The following is an 18,949-nucleotide window of genomic DNA, read 5'->3' as shown; positions in this document are numbered from 1 at the left end:
CCGGGGAGGACACACCGGGGATGACACACCGGGGAGGCCCCGCCGGGCCCCCGCGGCGCTGCCCGCCCGCGCTCGGGCCTGGCGCTGCGCCGCCGCCGCAGATGTTTGTGTCGTGGCTTTTTCCTTTTTTTTTTTTTTGTTTTTGTTTTTGTTTGTTTGGGGTTTTTTTTGTTTTTGTTTTTGACTCATTTTGTGCCAGGCTGGGCCGAGGGGGGAGCGCTGGGAAGCAGTTTTTCTGTTTGGCAGCTGTTGGGTCGCTCCTGAGGTGCCCTGGGCCTCGCCGGGCAGGGATCCCCCGTGGCCCTGCTCCAAGGGCAGAGCATCCCTTTTCCATCCCTTTTTCCATCCCCTTTCCCACCACACTTACCAGACTCGGCCTCCCCAGCGAGCGCAAACCTCGCCCCTGTGCCGTGGCTTTGGTAACAGTCAAACCCCAGGAGGTCATTCCCATGCCATGCCCAAGGAGCCCAGGGGTGTGATCCTGGCTGGGCTGTTCCAGGGGAAAGAGGAAAAGCCGCAGGGATTCAGACTGTCAAAGTGTTCCCACCTCGTGCTGCACCCCCAGAACGGGAGCGAGGAGCTCCAGGTTCCTGGGGGTTGACCCGTGAGATCTTTGCATGATGTTTGGAAGACCCCAGGATAAGTCACCTTTGGCTTCCCAGCTCCTCAGGTGTGCCTGAGGCTGAACCACCTCAGTCCCACACCCCCAGGACGGGCCCTCCTTTAGGATCCCGGGAGATGTCACCCATATTTCTGTCACTTTCTCACTCCAAGCGCATCAGAAATAGAGATATTGTGGCAATGAGTTCCACAGGTGACACGTTGTGTACAAGTTTTAATTAAAAGTTAAATAATTTAAGACATTTGTTTACAGGCAACGGTATCGGTTGCTCACTCTGTACATTGCATTTATTGGACAGCAACAAGGAAAAACAGAACATTTGGCACAAGAATGCCAATTTTTTTTTTATTATTATTAATATTTTTGGACACATGAACACAAAATATCCCTGCAGGCTAAAAAAAAAAAAATACATTGCAATTGTACACGACCAGCATGGGGCTGTGACCCCCAGGACAGTTTAGAAAGTACCTCGTATTGCTAGAGACATACATCCAGTCCAAAGTTAATAAAATACCATTTGAAACATTACAAGTCTAACAATATAGAAACCAAAAAATTACATCAGAAGTCAAACTGAACAAATGCAAACATTTTACATTGAAGTTGCAGCCTCTAGACATAGAAATATGAAAATGTCAATAGCAAGGTCTAAGAAAATCTGTGATATTTAGTGCAAGATCTTTCCTCCAGTGCAAAGGGAAAGGAACTTGCAGTGGATCAGGATCGGGATGGATCCAACGCCCTCTGGCCCTGCCTTCTGAAAATGAAAGCAGAGTCACTCCCTCGCTATTGAGCAAGAAAACTCCTACAGCACATCCACAAAGGGGTCGGGGTCGGGGCTGTCAGACGCTGGCTCTGAACGAGGGCACTGCCCCGTCCGAAGGGCCGAGCTGAGGGTGGGCACGGGGCAGCCCTGCCCATCCATCCACCTCTGCTCCCTCCGGGTGCAGCTCCAGCACCACCCTGGGTAACTCCCAGCGGTGGAGACGGGCTAGCCAGGGACTGCCAGAGCTCTTTCAGAACTCAGCAGGGACAAAGCAAGCAGAACTGGGTGGAAAACAGGATTTCTGCCCCCTCCCCCCCCTTTTTTATATATATTTTTTTAATATTTTTTTTAATATGTCAACCACTCCCTCCCCCAACTCTTTGAACTTTGCTACATTTAAAATCTTTCACACCACAGAGCTAAACAGTGGCCAACAGGCTTTATTTATAAAAAAAAACCAAAAACAAAACCAAACAAAACCAAAAAACAAAACACCCTAAAACTACAGCTACAGAATGCACATCTTCCCATTGATTGACACATGCAGAACGAGTCACTCAGGCCCACGGGGCTCACCCAGGTCCTCAAGTCCTCCAGACTTGGGCTCAGACCTGCCTAGGGCAGCACTGCTGCGACTTGGATCCTGAACTTCAGTGCTTTCCCCCTCAAACTCCAGCCCTGTGCCCGGGGTGGGCTCACACCAGCCCTGCCCAGGTGCTGGCCCAGGGCTCCACCTGGTCTGAGGTCAAATATCCAGTCACAGGCAAACCAAGGAGAGGCTCTCCCTTCCCTCAGTCTCAACCAGGAGTGCTTGGCACTGGACAACTAATTGGTGATAAAATTAATTCATTTTTTATGCACCCTTATTAAACCAGCTCCATTCCTAGTGCACAAGGTCAAAACAGGGATCTTGGATCCTACCACCTCCAACAGGTGCTCAGGTGCTTTTCAAGGTGCCAAAGTTCTCTGTGTGTGTTGGGTCAGTCAGAGTTCACTCTAAAAAGGGGTTTTTTTGTCTTCTCCCTGAACGAGTACTGAGAAAAGCAGCGGTCAGTCTCCCACCCACATGTCCTGATTTTATTACACAAGTGAGGTATTCTTTAAAAAAAAATTAAATAACTAAAACGAATCTTTCTGATTTTTTTTCAGTCTAAACCTGTCCCTGCACATGCCAGGGACAGGGTTCACTTCAGTCCCATTTTCAACAGAAATGAAAAGAGGTTAAACTTAATTTATGAGACGTACTACTGGCAAGGAGGTTACAAAACTGCTTGAATAAGTTCAGTGTACTCTGGTACAACTGAAAACAACAGCATTTAGAAATGTAAACTTTCATTTATTTACAAGCTTAAAGACTGAAGGAAACAGCATTTCCTATTGCTGAAATTTGGGGGGGCTGGTTCCTAAGCTTTGGGACAGCAGACAACTTAGCAGCAAACCCCACAAGAGTATCAGAGACCACAGTGCAATCCTTGGGCTTCTCAAACTCCTCCTCAGGTTAGGAATAAGCTTTAATCTGCACTAAGTTGGGTTTACACTAATACTAACTCAGGTTTACACTAAGAGGAGTCTAGTCTTAAATTACTATGTTCATGGATTCCAGGAATACCCAGGGAAACCAGGCCCTTGGTCTGGATTACAGGTTGCAGCTGAAAAAAGCCAAGCAGATTAAAACCCCTAATTTCTAGGCTGGGATAGAATCAGTATTTGAGACTTACATGGGTTCAACATGCTATGAATGCAGTTGTGTGGGCAACCCAAATTCCCAGGGAAAAAACAGTTCAAAATGCTGGTACAAGTCCTCAGGTTGCCTGTCACACAATACATTTCGACTGTACACATTGGCCTTTCCTACACGGAACACCCAGTTTCCAAGCTTATAAAAAATGTTGTAGACAGGACACCAACAGTGAATATAAAACAGTTAAAAATAATTCTTAAAAAAAGCATGGAAATGCGTCTTTTCTAATTAGTTTCAGAAACTGCCAAATTGTGTGTTCAGAAAACGACACGAGAATGTTGGTCAAACTCATGCACAATCCTCAGCTAGAAAATTACACTGTTGGGGGGGCTTAAAAAACAAAGATTTATTGCCAAAGTTAAACCTTCTATGAGAAAAAAGTTTTAAAATCACTTAGATTTATCAAACCACACAGCAGCATAAAGTGGGCACTTTTGTAAAAGTTTGCAAAATACCTAAAAGCTAAATTTTTTTTTTTTTGTTTTATCATTTTTAGAGGGGGGAAATGATGGTTCAGTACTTGTTACGATACCATGGCAGTATTATTTATAACCATTATCATTAAAATCTACTGACAGGCATCACTATTGGTTATATTACACATTCACAGAACAAGAACCACCTATTAACTCGCAGTATAGTGCAATTGCTTTGCAGCCCAAGTCTGCAGAGATTAAAAAGATAATTAGTAAAACTGACAAAAAACTGCAATACCTGTGAAAGTTATGTTTGTTAAAAGGCATTTACAGTAGTGAAGTCTAAAATCTCCATTAAAAAATCTATGGCCCCACACGACAGAAGGATTACAGCGAGCTGGATAAAACATTTTGCCATCACATCATACTCACGAAGCAGGGCACGGAGACAGGGCAGCAGTCACCGTCAGCTCATGGGATGAGGAGAACTTAAAAACCACAGCTAGCAAAAGATTCGATAGAAACCTTTCGTGCCAAGTCCTTGAAAAATTTCAGGATGATCGGCCTTTGCGCTTTGAGGTAAAAATTCAGTCCAATGCATCAGAAAAGACAAGTCTATGGATTTCTAGTACAGAAAACAATGAAACAAATGGCTCAATTGTGTTGGTGCATCAGACGTTGCAGTGAAGAACAGATTCAGTGCGACTGTCCGGAGCTGCTGGTAGTGGGCAGTCCGAAACCCCCCGGCCCTGGCGACAGGGGGAGGCTTCCAAACACTTCGGGACTGCGTGGGTTGTTGTCTTGCCTCATCCTCCCAGGTGCTCTCAAGCGAAATACATGGTGTGCTGGGTGTCGTGGTGGATCTGCACGGCCTTGGCCAGCGCCTGCGGATCGCGGCCGTTGCTCTGCCCCGACACGTGGCTGCCCTCGGCGCTGCGAGCAGACACACACCGTGGTCAGCTGGGGCAAGCAGCACAGCTCAGCTTCACTGCCTGCCTGCCAGCATGACGAAGCCATTCCTTACCTGTCATGATCCTTGTCCACGAGGTGGTACCTGGCCCGGAATGCCACCAGCCTGGCATAGTAGGCGGGAGCGGGGATGGACACGGAGCGGGTGCAGCGCACGTAGGTGTGGCACAGCTGGTACGTGAGGAGCTGCAGCTCATCCGCTGTGAAACAGTTGTCATCCCACAGCACCTGGTAGTGGGAGGGCCGGCTGGTTCCCTGTGGAGAACAGGTGAGCACTCAGCTGCACAGCAAGAGCAGCAGCAGAGGGGGTACCTGCGGGCTGCACCTTCCAGCCGGCACCGAGGAGTCAGTGCCAAGCGGGTACTGCTGCACTCTGAGTCTGCCAAGCTACCAACAGAAGTGACATTCCTCATGGGAACAACTACGAGGATTTAGTCCCACAGCCTGAGCACGGCAGAGCTGACATTACCTGAATTCCTGCATGGCTACAGAGGTAAAAGTCAAATTCAGAAGGATGTGTGATGGTGCTGTCCACAGTAGTGCCTGCTGGTACGTTGCCGCTCTTACCCACCTAGTGAGGAAAGTTTATTATTAGCCCATGCGTTTTTTGGAAGTGACCCAAAGCTACCTCCTAAGGTAGGTTCTACTGAAAGCTGCTGGAGAATTTACTGCTCAAAAGGGTGGAAAAACATTAAGGCTGTTTACATAGGAAGAATGAAAATGTTCTCTGCAAGTTCATTTTTAGAAACTTCACCAAATCCAGCTGGTGTGTCATGAGAGGAAAACAAAATCCTTGCCAGCACCATTAGAGCTGGCACGAGTAATTCAGGATCTGAAAACGCAGGGTTCTGAGATAAATTTATTTCATACCCTTGTTTGCCCTCACACCCCAGAGATCCGGGTTTTTAAGCAAATCTGAGATCAAGAGCTTCCCTACAGAAGGCTCCTCAGCTGGCCTGTGGATTTGTGCCACAGGCACGTCTTAGATGTGCCCAGAGACAGAACAGGGAACAGCCAGGTCAGTTCATGGTCAGGAATCCTGGACTATAAAAACCCAGGCTACACCTCCAGGTACACAAATATCGGGATACAGAGCATACCTATTCCAAAAGGGGCTGGGAACAAGCTGTTCCATCTGATGTAGAGCAACAAAAAAGGGAGGAACGGGTTATTTTGGTAGAGAAAGCCTGTTACCACCCAGCTTTAGTGGGCAGGACAGATCCCACACCACTGAACGAAATAATCCCACTTTCCTGTGCCATCACCTCCCCCTCATGGAGTCAGTACTTGCCCTTTCAGTTTTGTCGGCACAGAACAGCCTGGTGTGATGCCTTTTCTGCACAACAATGTAGGTTATTCCTGGTCTGTAATCTTCCTCCAAACTAATGCAGGCCTTCCGGATCGCGATCAGCTCTGGCCAAGCTACCTGCAAGTACAGACATTCAATGATGAACTGACCATACATAATATTATTTTAGTTTTTTCCTGTGTACAAATGCCACGTCGCAAGAAACATGATCAGACAGGAAAACTGCACATTGTGCTTACCCAGGGAAACTCAATGATAATTTTTCCAATAATTATCTTCAATAATAATTTTCCAACATATATATATATATTTTTCTGAGGGCCAATCCCTTGTAATCCACATAACCATATAATCAAGGGCAAATCCCTTTTCACGAGCAAGAAGAAACAATCAGACAATACCTGTTTCATCTGTCCTTCCGACACTCCCCCTCTGTAGTAAATGATCCTCGTGGGCTTGAAACGAGTGGATTTGTAGAACTGGATCAGCAGCTCCCGCACCATGTTGGTGAGGTCCTGGATGACCTCCTGGCTGTAGAGCAGCTCCTGGGAGGTCTCCTGGCGCGAGGTCTGCACGCGCACGGTGGCGCAGTACCGGCTGGGGTGCCCGTCCATGCTGCCCACCACGGCCGCGATCGACGGCTTCTTCCCGTCCCCGGCCGGGGGGTGCGTCACGTCTGCCCCCAGGAAGATCACTGGCTGCTGGAACACCGAGGGCCTGGTGGGTAAGGTTAAGGTTTACTAGTCAGAGTCATGGAATCCCAGGATGGGTTGGGCTGGAAGGGACCTTAAACATCGTCCCATTCCACCCCCTGCCATGGGCAGGGACACCTTCCACTGTCCCAGGTCACTCAGAGCCCCGTCCAACCTGGCCTTGGACACTTCCAGGGATGGGGCAGCCACAGCTTCTCTGGGTAACCTGTGCCAGGGCCTCACGACCCTCACAGGGAAGAATTTCTCCTATATACCTAACCTAAATTTCTCCTCTTTCAGTTTGAACTCATTCCCCCTTGTCCTAACACTCCAGTTCCTGATGAAGAATACCTCTCCAGTTTCCTTGCCTGCCCCTTCAGATACTGGAAAGGGTTGTGAGGTCTCCACACAACCTTCTCTTCTCCAGGCTGAACAGCCCCAACTCTCTGAACCTGTCTCCACAGTCCCCTTAAAAATTAATAATAATAAATAAGAAAAAGGAGGGCGAGAAACAAAAAAAAATTACAGCCAAGGAAGGTCCAAACCATCCAAACCAGTGAACAGAATCAAAAAGAGAATCTTTAGGGACAACAATTTCTGCCTCAAGCTCTTACAGTCAAGAGAGAACACAAAATGAAAAGGACAGGATCAAAGGCAGACCAAGTTACAAACACTGATCACAAGTCACTCCTCTCCATTCCTTCTCTTTCAATTTGAAAGAAAACACAGGATGCTTTAGGAGGTGGCAAGAAAAAGGTAGACAGTGAACTCAAGGGCAGGAAAAAGACATGGAAAAAAAGCCTTGGTGAGCTTGTTTTCCCATGCATTGCTGGATGGCTCTGACTCCCCTTGGCACAGGGCTGACTGGGCAGACAGTGGATGGAGATGCATCCTCCTCTGTCCACTCAAGACTGTGGGTATTTCTAAAGCATGCTTTGTTTTGGAAGGTATCATTTCAGCAAACACAACAAAAGGACACCGTTTTGTTTGACAATCCAGACATCAAGCAGAGCTTTTAATTGCATCTCACCTTTGATGAGGTACCAGCACATTGTTGATCCCTCCGAGCTTCGCGTTGATCTTCAGACACAGGTTGGACAGAGTTTGTGGTGAGGTTTTGACCACATTCTTTACCTGAACACACTGTGTGGCCATGCCTAGAAGAGTGTCTCCAACCCGCTTGACTTCAGCTGTGACAGAAAAAGAAGTCAGTGGTTCCAATTACGACAAAAGGCAGGAGCTTCATCTGCTTGCTCTTATTTTATTTTTTTGAAATGTTACTGTAATTCAGACCCTTGAAACTTCACTGAGTTTGCTCTTTGGTAACACACAAGTTCTCCAATCAGATAAACCAGCTCCAAAACACTCTTTTAAAGGGAACACACTTCGTCCTTCCTGCCACCCACTTGCAGTACAACCCATTATCACTGTACAGCCCCTTCCCCGTACCATACACGGGCGTCTTCCCGGGCAGAATCACCACGATGAGCTGCAGGCCAACGTAAGTCAGCTTCAGGTGTTTGAACATGGGCTCCACACTGTCTGCACCCTGGGCATACTTGCAGAAGCAGGGCTGGCCCTGGATGGGCATCCCGGCGTCCTTGGAGATCTTGCGCAGCTGGTCCGTGAAACTCCTGAAATAGAAATGGATTTGTCCTGGCCTTTCCACCACGGGTCACTTGGGCATCAGTTTGATCAACCAGGTCTAAGCTGCTCCTGCTATTTCACAGCAGTACAGTAATTATTTTTTAGAAATTCTATCCCCATCAGGAACTCACTAATACGGCTCTAATCCTCTCTGAGGAAGTTCATCAGCTTCTGTAATTTTACAAGTCTTACAGAAACAAACAGACATTTCAGTTGAACACCCTGAGGCAGATTTCCAAACTAGTACTGATGCTCTGGTAGATTTTTATCCATCCACCAAACTTATCTGAGCAATATTGGAATCACAATTTTTGCCAGTCAGTGGTTCACACAACCTCTGTCTTTAGGATTCTGTAGAGTAATTTGAAGGACAGGAGAAAAACTGTGGTGTATGTTGTTTTTACTATTAGATGCATTAAAACCAGAAATTCAGAAACATGAGAAAAATAAACCTTGAAATAGAATCCTGAATGAATAGAAAAATACTTACTTTAGCAAGTCTTCCCTGCATTGTTTTTGAGGAGCAAAACAGGCAACAGCCCAAACTTTAATCTCAATGCCAGCATAGAACTGTTTCCCTCTCATGTCCCATACGCCTTGGTTTGGTGTGGCCACGGTCTTGTTCTAGGTAAAAACCAAAGGCAAATTAAAAATAAAGTGCTGCTCTGTTTTGACTGTAGCCCAACAGTGCTCATACAGAGGAAATTTCACGAGAAGATACATCAAACACCTGATGAATGCCAATAACCTCAGGACAAGCCATGGAAACTCACCCTGCCTCCATACTGCAGCATTGGGGCTGGCAGAACTCTGCCTGTCAGCTCTGTCATTTCGTTATGGACAACGATTCCAAACTCCTTCAGGTACGGATCAGGCCCACCAACCATACTGTTACTCTTCACCTGGGGACAGGAGAAGTATTGATGTCACTACGTTAAAGCTTCAGGTGACTCTGCCCTCTTTGCTTTCTCTTTAAAAGGATTTGTTTTAAACAAGACAGATTTTTAACTTCTCTCTTGGTCATTGTGCTCATCATCACCTGCTCCAGTGCTCTGGAAGAGCCATGAGAAGTGACAAACATGGACTGTGCAGCTGGAAGAGCACTCACCAGCCTGCTGATCTCCTCCTGCCGGTCCGGCGCCGACCGCGCGGTTGCTTTTATCATGGTCGAGGTCTGATTGTCCGTGAGCTTCTTGATGCACCTCTGCCCAGCCACGATGTTACACACCTGCAGGGGAGAGCCAGAGGTGCTGTGACACCACTGAGCACGTTTAACAGAGGATACACCACAGTACCAGAGTCAGAGCCTCACCTCCAGCGGCAGGTACGTGTGTTTCTGTTCCTGTCCCACTTGGAGACAGGGCAGGTGGGGGTATTTCAGCTGCAGACTGTACTTCTGCTTAAAGTACTGAGCTACTGTGCACTCCATGGCCTGCCCGTTCTCCAGCTGCAGAGGGAACCTAGAAAGGATATTTGTTCTGGTTAGACTTTGCAAGAATTTTTTAAAGGAAAAAAAGATACAGAAAACCTATTCCAGACAAGGAATGTTGCAAACCTTTATTTTCCTTAGCTACTGGATCTCTTCTTCATGAAAAGATTTTATAGACTATGTACTGAATTTCTCATATTTTAGCTGTTTTAAAAATTAGAACCTCCATTCAAAAGCTAGGATACAGCTCAATTTTCCTTGAGTTGAAGGAAATAAAGCAGTGGTCAAAACCCACAATATTCCTGTACTCCACTAAGACTAAACATTCCTGTAAAGCCACACGGCTGCTTCATCATAGAATCCTGTTTATTCCTGCATAAACAATATACCAAATATATTTAATAGGTTCAAGATTTTAAAAATTGCCAGGAATTGGTTGACACATACGTCTGGTGACTGGCTGGTCGCCGGGTAACGTTGCAAACTCGGTATTTTCTCTTCATCTGGCCACAGTGGGTAACCTCTACTTTTAGACCTGAAAAGCCAACAGAAAATAAATTCAGGCACGGGAACCAACTTGGAGGAGGATGAAGGCACAAAGGAACAGCCCGGCTTCCCAATTACCTCGCAGATTTTCATTACAACATAACATGAGCAGGTTTCAGTAATTTTGTTGCAGCACCTTTAGGATAAGCCTTACCTCTGATTTCTTTGGTAAACTTGACACGCTGGGAGTCTGTCAGGGGTTTGCTCTGTTCACTGATGTTCTGGATGTCCAAGACCTCGCACATGAACTCAATGATAGGCTGGGCACGATAGAAAGCAGTCGCTGACACTAAGAGGAAAAGAGAGGACAATTAACGGAGAAGCAGAAAGGACCCTGTTGTGTGGGTGAGACAGAATCTCCTACACACCGTCGATGTTGAGCATCATGTTCCACATGGCAGGACGGACAGACTGGTGGAATCCAAACCAGACCTCCCTGCCCCCTCCCAGGGGGTGGTAATAACCTTCGGGGGGGGAGAAGAAGGAGCGACCCACAGGGGTGTACCTGGGAAAAAAAAGAAAATTAACACTTAGATAATTTCTTTCTGATACACTTTTTTGCACTGACACCTGTAGCGTTTGAAACACGTTTCTACAGCGTGTTAGAACAGTCAGAGCTCACTTATGGCAAGACCACAAAGCCTTTTCTGACAGTGCAGCTGGAAAGGCTACAGCAAATTCCTGTTAGAAACATGACCAGCAGGCACAAGGCCTGAGTTGAGATCACATTTCCCCATTCTAGTGCAAATTTGCAAGGCAGGCATTGAATTACACAGCTGCATCCTCATCTCTTCTGCCACAGGGAAGTGTGATGGCAGCAGAGCAGCAGCAAGGAATAACTAACACAAACGTTAGGATGGATAGAGGATGAATCCAGTCAGGAAGGCCCCACAGGTACCCACCTCATGGAGGGAAGGTGCCGTGTGATTACATCCAGTGCCTGAACAGAGTCTTCAGGAACTTCATTCAGGTGCCCTGCCAGAGCTTCCAGCAGCATCTGAAGGCTGACGACTGACACCCACTGAATGGAAACCTTAAATGTCTGGTCCTTCCCTTCTCCTGGAAGTGTCACCTCCATATCCACCTGCCATGGGCACAACAGAATCAAGCACAGGCTTTGGTAATGGACTGCAGACAGACACAGCACTCAGCAATGGTATGGTTTTCTCCTAGCTGTCCTTCGGATCTCTATTTTTGATGATGAGTTTGTGTAATGACCTTAAAATATGACAATTGGTTTCCTCGGGACTTTGAAAGTTTATCATTTATTCATCTGAGAAACTGCAGTGGGGCATCTTTAAATGTAAATTTTAAGCAGTAATTAGTATGGTGACATCAAAGCTCTGGAGAACAGTGAGTCATTTTTTTAAGTCAACCAGCTAATAGCAAGATGTTTTGTGAACCAAACAGGAAGGCAAGAAAACCTTTCGGTCAAAAAGGAGACTCACTGGGAAGCACAAGTCTCAGAGTTCTGGCACAGCCCTTGGGATGATTCTCACAACTCATCAGCCTAGAGGGTAACTGTGAATTCATCCTGAGCATTCCCCTTGGCACGGCAATAACCAGATTCCGGGGGGGAAGAGTAGATAGGGTGAAGTTTTGGGGGGTGCTGGCGAGCACAGCCCAGAACACACAGGGCTGGAGCAGCTGACCTGGTTGTTCCCGTGGAACAGGAGGATGCATCTCCTCAGCACAGCCAAACCCAGCTAGAGTCATTGTCATCTACAAGGACTTTATCATTCAGCAACAGAGCAAGGGTTAGAACAGGGAAAAGGGAAGTTTCCATTAGGGTGAAAAAAGTATAATATACTCGTAGCTGAAAGAGCAGAATGTTAGTTCTCACTCACTGACATTCTCCAGCTAAAGATCTGGGAATTAGAAACCTGAGGAAGACAAATATCTGTAAAAGACCAGTAAGTTCCTAAAGATCCTGAGTGGCCCTGCCTGTCATTTCCAAGACTACACCAATAGGTGTGGTTTTGGTTTATGTCAGTAAAAGAACACTTTCCAAATGACACTGTAACAGTTTTCCCACAGAAACTTAGAGCAACACTTACCCTGTCCCTGCCAATGGGTAACGGGTGTGCCGTGTACATGTTCCGCTTCCCATCGTAGCCAGGCTGCCGATCCCCAAAGATCTGCATCTTGAAGTGCCTCACCATCGTGTCCACCACCTCCCTGCCAAGGGATTCATCGAGTTAGGCTGAGGAACAGAAAATTCAGCCACGGCCTTACACAGTTTAAAATTCCTTTTTCCCATTTTCTTAACGGTCTGATAAAGAACAATGCACTAGAGCACCCCCAGGTCACACCAGGGCTCTAAGTGTCACCTCCAGGTTGAGACACCCAAGTGTCACACACTGCACAGGCATCTGTATTGTCAGCAGAGCTACAGCTGAAACAGGCAGAGGAACCTGGAGAGCTGTTCACACACAGGAGCAGACCCAAGCACCTGCCTCGGGGTGGGTGGGAGTGCTCCATGGATTGGTTCCACCGACAAAGCATCCATGTGTGGACTCCAAAACCTGCAAGCCAAATTCCCTCCCCGCAGCTGCTACACAGGTTTGAGTAACAGACTGTGGAACAATTATCAGGGACATTCACTTGTAGACTGTAAAATAAAACCAGCCTGAGTTCAACACTCAGTACATTTCCCAAAGCCTTCCAGATTACAGGACAATTGCAACACATCTTCATAAAAGTAAGGAGAACAGTACAGTTCACTGAAAAGCTGACCACAGAAGAGAAAGAAACAGGCCTTTAGCAGATGGAGAATTCCAAGGATGTACAGTTTCCTTACATTCAGGAACATACTCCTAATGTCAACTAATAAATCTTTATTAAGCAACTCCTACCTGTTGACTCTTCGGGGGCGTTTCTCTGGTTTGATATCAACATCATAGTGATAAACATCAATCTTGGGGATCTGCACCTGGAAGTGGTTGGCCAGGAGGCGGATGGGTTTCCCAACAGTGCCCAGGCCTGGGCGGCGGGGCGGCTGGAAGAGGCTGGCTGGGGGCCCTGGGAAGTCAATAAACACCTGTGAGATGGGATGGCTCACTCCGTGCACCTTTCAGGGCTTTGGGGGACTTTCTGACTGGAAGAAATCTCCAGCAGCTTTCTGAGGTTGCAAACAGAGGTGTTCCAAGAGGCTCAGCCTTCCAGCTGCTCGGAACTTCCTGGGAAAAAACGTGTTCCCTAAACCATGTGCAGGCTGGTACCATAATTCATTCTTAAAATTTTAGTGGCATTTATCCATGACTGTGGTTATGAACTTCACGAGAGTCCCAAGACGGAATGCACCATGCAGATATTATGTATTTTCATGTAATGTAAAGATAAATACATCCCTACCTCCGTTTCTAAACCAAACCAACAGCCACACAAGCCACATTTTCTCATTGTTTTTGTTATAAACTTCAGATCTTAATGATCCAATTTAAAATTCCAACACAAACACGGGAGTGAGGAAAGGTTTACACTTTCTTCTAAATAGAAGAAAGGGAGAAGTAAGGGAGAAAACAGGCATGGACTCCTCAAAGATGTGGAGATAATTTATTTGGATAAAAGAGCTCCAGGAACAGCTCTACGGAGGAAATTCTTAGAGGCCTGGAAATGTTACTCATACGCAAGCTGGTCACTAGGGAAACCTTTAGTTACCTTCCTCAAAGTGTTAAGATCTAAGATACCATGTTAACAAGATTAAACTGACTGTTTTTTTAAATCGATCACAGCCTCAGTTGACACTGCACATAAAGCAAATGGCACTGGTATATTTTCATGGTTTTGGCTATATCTGCCAGTGCTCAGTGTGATCAAAGTGTCTTCCCTCTGTTGTAGAGTAGCAAAGGAGAGGGGGAAAAGTATCACAAGAACTCAGTAACAAACCAATCATAAAAATTAGGGCATGTGTAGTATCATGACCTGACAGCATCCATGTAAGTCAAAGGCTCAGAGGTGAGACCAGGAGGGTAGAGAGGTAGGTAACTCCTACTTGGATAAACTTCAACACAACCATAAACTGAACCCAGGACCAAATTTAAGGAGATTCCACACTGGATTTACAAGCCATCCACTGGTCACTGCATTACCAAATAAAATTATCAATCTGAGGACACCAGCCCTGGAATGTTTTTAAGCAGAAGGAACACGGAGCATGTAAGCAGCTGGAGCCCACAGCCGTGTCAGCTCCCCAAAGCCACAGTGGCAGGGGCTGTCAGGGCCACAGACACCCCTCAGGACACATTCCGGGCTCTGCACCCTCTGTCCCAGAGCAGCTCACGGCACCACAGTCACACCAGTTGTGGGGTACAGCTGGTGCTTAAAAAAACTACAGCTGTCTTGACAAGTGTGAATCATCGAGGGCAATCAAAGTTTGCTGTGCTTATTTGGATACGAGAGATGATCCACTAATCCCATGCTAATTAGTCTGAAGGAAGTGCAGGCACTGACCTCCTGTGAGAGATTAAATGACAACTATATTTACCTATTTTCCTCCCTCAGCATTGACAAGTTCTGCAAACAGGCACAGCAGCGCTGCCCTCGGTTCTGACCTAAGGAGATAAATCTTACTTCTCCTTCCTAAAGTTATTTCCCAAAGGATTCCAGAGAAGCAGCTACAAACTGTTCTCCCGTTTGAAGCCAGGCTGCCCTGGCGTCACAGGATTTTTACCTGATCAGCCTGACTAGGGTTGCATGTGCTGCTGTATTTCAGTTTCTTCTACCCCATGACAATTACATTCTGAGCACCTCAACCGAGTTGCTTCAGACAGGAAGCAGTTTTCAAAACTGAAAGAGGATCTGCTTCTCCAGCTGTAAGTCAGGGAGGCCACGATACATCACACACATACAGCAGGCTCTGAGTCAGCCCTCGCTACCTCAAACTCTGGATTCTTCTGGAATTGCACCTCTGTGTCAAAAAACATTTCCTATCACACCAAAATTAACACCACTTCGATTATACCAATCATTTGAATGGGAACTCGATGGGTCAGGTGTGCAGGCCACTGAGGGAAAGAAATACATCCTGCAGGCATTTGATGGAAGAATAATCTTGGAATAAGGCACGAGCAGGAAAATGCCACATGCAAAAACCCACCAAGTTTGTTAAAGAAATAAACAACCCTATTTTCAGACAGCATCGCCTTAAACTCTCAGCAACGGCTCAATGTCAAATGTAAAACTTATCATCACACAGGTTGCGGGGCTCGCACCGCTGTGACAGCCCCGCCTGTCCCCGTCCCCTCGCTGTCCCGCTCACCCCGCCGAGGGCGAACCGGGTCCCCCCGGCAGCCCCGGGGCCGCGAGGGCACCGCGAACCCCCCGCGCAAAGTTTCGGACCCGCCGCGGCTCCTCCGCGGCGGCGGCTGCGAGCGGGGCCCGGTGTCACCGGGGAGCCCCGGCGGGCCCGCGGCCTCGCTCCCTCCCTTCCCCCGCCGCCACGGCCCCGCAGGCCGCGGCCCCGCGCCCCCCCCGCGGCTCTCACCGGGTCCCAGCGCCTCCATGGCGGCGGTGGCGGCGGCGGCCTCGCTGCTCTCGCCGCCGGCCCCGCCGCCCGCCCCGGGCCCCGCCGCCGGCCCCGCCGCCGCCGCGTAGCGCTTGATCTCGGGAATATTGGCGGCGGGGTGGGCGCCCGGCGCGGACACGGGGGCGGCGGGGCGGGGGGCGGCGGACGAGGAGGAGGAGGTGGATGAGGAGGAGGCAGCGGGGGCGCGGCGGGGAGCGCTCCCCGCGTTCCGCTTCCCCGAGCGGCGGCGCGAACAATCCCCGCGCGGCGCCCCCGCCGAGCCCGCGCGCGCCCCCGCCGCCGCCAGCACGCGCCCGGGGCGCGCTCCCGGGAACGGGGGTGAGGAGGAGGAGGAGGAGGAGGAGGAGGAGGAGGGAGAGAAGGAGGAGGAGGAAGAGGCCTCTCCGCGCTGCCCGGCGCCGCCGGCTCGCGCACGCGCCGCCCGCGGGAGCGCGCACGCCGCCCGCGCGGCCCCGCGGCCGCAACAGGTGACAGGTCGGAATCACAAAATCCCGGGATATCTGGGGGGGTCGGGAGGGACCTCTGGGGGTGTCACCCAGTCTGACCCCCCTGCCAAGGCAGGGTCACCTGGAGCAGGTGGCACAGGAACCAGCTGGGGTTGGGATGTCTCCAGGAGGGACAGTCTGCACCCTCCCTGGGCAGCTGTTCCAGGGCTCTCCATCCTCCAGGGAAAAAAGTTCTTCCTCATGTTGAGGACGTGTTTTGAGTTTATGGCCACTGCTCCTCGTCCTGTTGCTGGGCACCTCTGAAAAAGCTCTTTTCCTTTTTGCAGCAACAGGACGAGGAGCAATGGCCATAAACTAAAACACAACAAGTTCCGCCTCAGCATGAGGCAGAACTTCTTTCCCTGGAGGGCAGAACATCTGTCCAGGGAGTCTCCCTCTCTGGAGACATCCCAAACCCACCTGGATGTGTTCCTGTGCCACCTGCTGCAGGTGACCTGCCTGGGACCTGGCTGTGCCCCACAGCTCCTGGGGGTCACCTCCCCGTGGCCCCCATGCCGGTCACTCCCCCTGAGCACAGAGGATCCCCAGCCCCGTCGAGGCATTGGGCTCAAAGACAGTACATTTGTACTCTTCTGAAAGCCAACATCTGCAGCCAAGTGCCCTTAAATAAAGGGGCTGGGGACTCCTGGCCTTTCTAAGCAGCTCGTGCTGTTTCAGGGAGCTGCTCCCTCGCGCACCCCCCCCGGGTTCTGTTCAGCCAACAACCCTCTGCTGACTCACCGAGAGGTCAGAAGTCAAAACATTTTATAAATAATAAATGCCGAGTCCACTTTATTTGCCTTTTATAACCTGCAGGGTTGATGCTTTCCAAGCTGAAACATCAAAAACCTATTTTAAAATGAAATGAAATCAGAGACTCATATAGATCTGGGATTCTCATATAATCCCCCTGACAGCAGCTGATGAACACTTGAGGGAAACACCGGTTTTACAAGACCAGTAACAAACCCCGCGGTGTCTGGCAACATTTCCATGCTATTGTTCAGCATATCTATGTATAAAACACATGTATGTAGGGCTACACAAATAGTACTTAAAAAAACCCACCAAAGATATAATCTCTACCTCAAGAAAATTGGCAATACAGAGGCTCAGTCCTATAAGATGCTGAGTATGACAAGCAAAGCCTATATTAAAGCATTATAAATTCAATTAACTTGATAAATATTCCATACGTATTGAGACATCCTGACTGCCAGAGTGGTCAGAACCTCATTTCTACATGTTAACCCACCCTTATCTTGAAAACAGCCACATTTCCAGGAGCAAGACTGGATTTGGGAATGACAGGCCATAGTTATGACAGGATTTGTTCTGAATATTTGCTTCTAAACACCTCACCTGCTACAAGCTGGGGAAGGAGTATGTTGTTTAATAAAAAATAGATTCATAAGCCAGTTTTTAAAGCATGAATGTCTTAAGTGCTGAAGGTCTGTGGTTAGTTCAGAACCTCCTTAATGGCAAACATTTACCTGTTCCGTTGCCTCTGTGTGCCAGGTATGAGTAAGAAGTTGGGAGCAGAAATTACCTAATAAGGCTTGTGGCCAATCTTTTTGCCACCTTATTCTTGTCAGCTGACTCTGAACTATTCCTGACGCAGCAATGAGAGCACAGCTTTGAGGAGGTGTTTTTGTGCAAAGCCAGCATCTGTCCCCTGTTACTAAACACTAATTATTAAATTAATTACTGTAGCTCCTGCAGCAGCTACAGGAAAGCAGAATTGTGGTGGTCGTGGTGGGTTTCATGGACATTTGATTTTCTCACTTCCTTCATTCTCAGGCTCGTTGGCTCCATGGGAACTGTCGTGGTAGATCAGTTCATCTGCTCCTTGTCCCTCACAAAACTGTGGCTCTTCCCCTTAATGAGCGGAAAGCTGCAAGGTTAAGAAAAGAAGCCATCATACAACTACACAGTGAGACCAATCACTTATTAGAGCTAAAACTTAAATTCTCTGTATGCAGAGGGGTATAAACTATTGAGAAATTCAAGGGAGAAACTGAAAGGATTTACCCAAAAGGTTCAAGCCTTCACAAAATCCTTGATGGGGTTGGCCCAGAGCACGGCTGTACAGACACCAATGGAAGAGGGATATCTTTTATTCCATAAATGGGACAGTGCTGGCACTTAAAGCTGCGTGTATCTAATATCCATGAGCACATGGCAGCCAGCAAGGCAACACCCAGTTACTTTTTAACCACGTGCATTGTCTTAAAGAAGTTTACAAAGCGGTCACTTAGAACCTGAGGGAGGTTTCAGATAGAGAAGACCACCAAGGTCCGTGATGAAGACCCTCAGAAGCCTTATAAGGACATCCATATCTGCGTTGGGAAATGTCATGAATATGTAAGAGGAATGTGGAGAATGGACAGTGAATAATCATGTCATGCTAACATATACGCTGTAGTGAACATACCTCGGTGTGTACTTTGGTGAAATGATTCCCAGGGCACCCGTCGTGCTGCGGCCGTGCAGGCCGTCGAGGTAAAGGAATGCCTGGCTTCTGAAACTCACGAACTGAGCCTCAGAAGTTTCTTTTATGTGCCGCTTTTAGGCAACAGAGGTAAAAAAAAGGGACATAGGCTCCGTTTAACCCATAGATACGATGTGAAATTTGAAATGCTGCCCCCCCGCCCCACAACGTCAGTAACTGCGCTCACGACCCCTCACGGGTCCCGCGCGCGGGCAGCGCCCCCGCCGCCAGGAGGCGCCACAGAGCCCGGGCGCACTCGCAGCGCGAGCAGCGATTGGTCCAGGCTGAGGAGGCGGGGCTACGCGA

The 18,949-nt window shown here is 48.3% G+C and overlaps 1 protein-coding gene across 2 annotated transcripts; it reads right to left on the bottom strand.

Moving 5' to 3' along the window:
* Window positions 1–806: 806 nt before the first annotated feature.
* On the bottom strand, window positions 807–18,862 carry LOC127462399 (protein argonaute-4). 2 transcript variants are annotated; one of them, XM_051770983.1, is made up of 19 exons: window positions 18,587–18,862; window positions 17,646–18,046; window positions 12,996–13,161; window positions 12,198–12,318; window positions 11,043–11,224; window positions 10,509–10,645; window positions 10,295–10,429; window positions 10,042–10,129; window positions 9,478–9,625; window positions 9,274–9,393; window positions 8,939–9,067; window positions 8,656–8,789; window positions 7,968–8,152; window positions 7,549–7,708; window positions 6,228–6,543; window positions 5,809–5,943; window positions 4,987–5,088; window positions 4,573–4,772; window positions 807–4,481 (listed from the first exon to the last, which is right to left on the bottom strand). In XM_051770983.1, the coding sequence occupies exons 4-19, from the start codon at window positions 12,300–12,302 to the stop codon at window positions 4,373–4,375; spliced, it is 2,385 nt and encodes a 794-aa protein (XP_051626943.1). In that variant the 5' UTR covers window positions 12,303–12,318; window positions 12,996–13,161; window positions 17,646–18,046; window positions 18,587–18,862; the 3' UTR covers window positions 807–4,372. The 2 variants fall into 2 exon arrangements, with proteins under 2 accessions (XP_051626943.1, XP_051626942.1); XM_051770982.1 differs by lacking the exons at window positions 17,646–18,046; window positions 18,587–18,862 and adding an exon at window positions 15,626–15,993.
* Between the last annotated feature and the right edge of the window lie 87 nt (window positions 18,863–18,949).

Source organism: Manacus candei, unplaced genomic scaffold (genome assembly GCF_025592945.1).
Source record: "Manacus candei isolate 608988 ecotype Guabito, Panama unplaced genomic scaffold, ASM2559294v1 h1tg000127l, whole genome shotgun sequence".
Taxonomy (NCBI): Eukaryota; Metazoa; Chordata; class Aves; order Passeriformes; family Pipridae; genus Manacus; species Manacus candei.
This window is presented reverse-complemented; position numbering and strand designations above follow the sequence as displayed.

Coding starts and splice junctions, on each gene's coding strand:
- LOC127462399 (XM_051770982.1), bottom strand. Junction 10,430..10,508: donor CATGATGCTCAACATCGACG/GTGTGTAGGAGA, acceptor TTTTCCTCTTAG/TGTCAGCGACTGCTTTCTAT. Junction 8,790..8,938: donor TGCTGCAGTATGGAGGCAGG/GTGAGTTTCCAT, acceptor GTTTTTACCTAG/AACAAGACCGTGGCCACACC.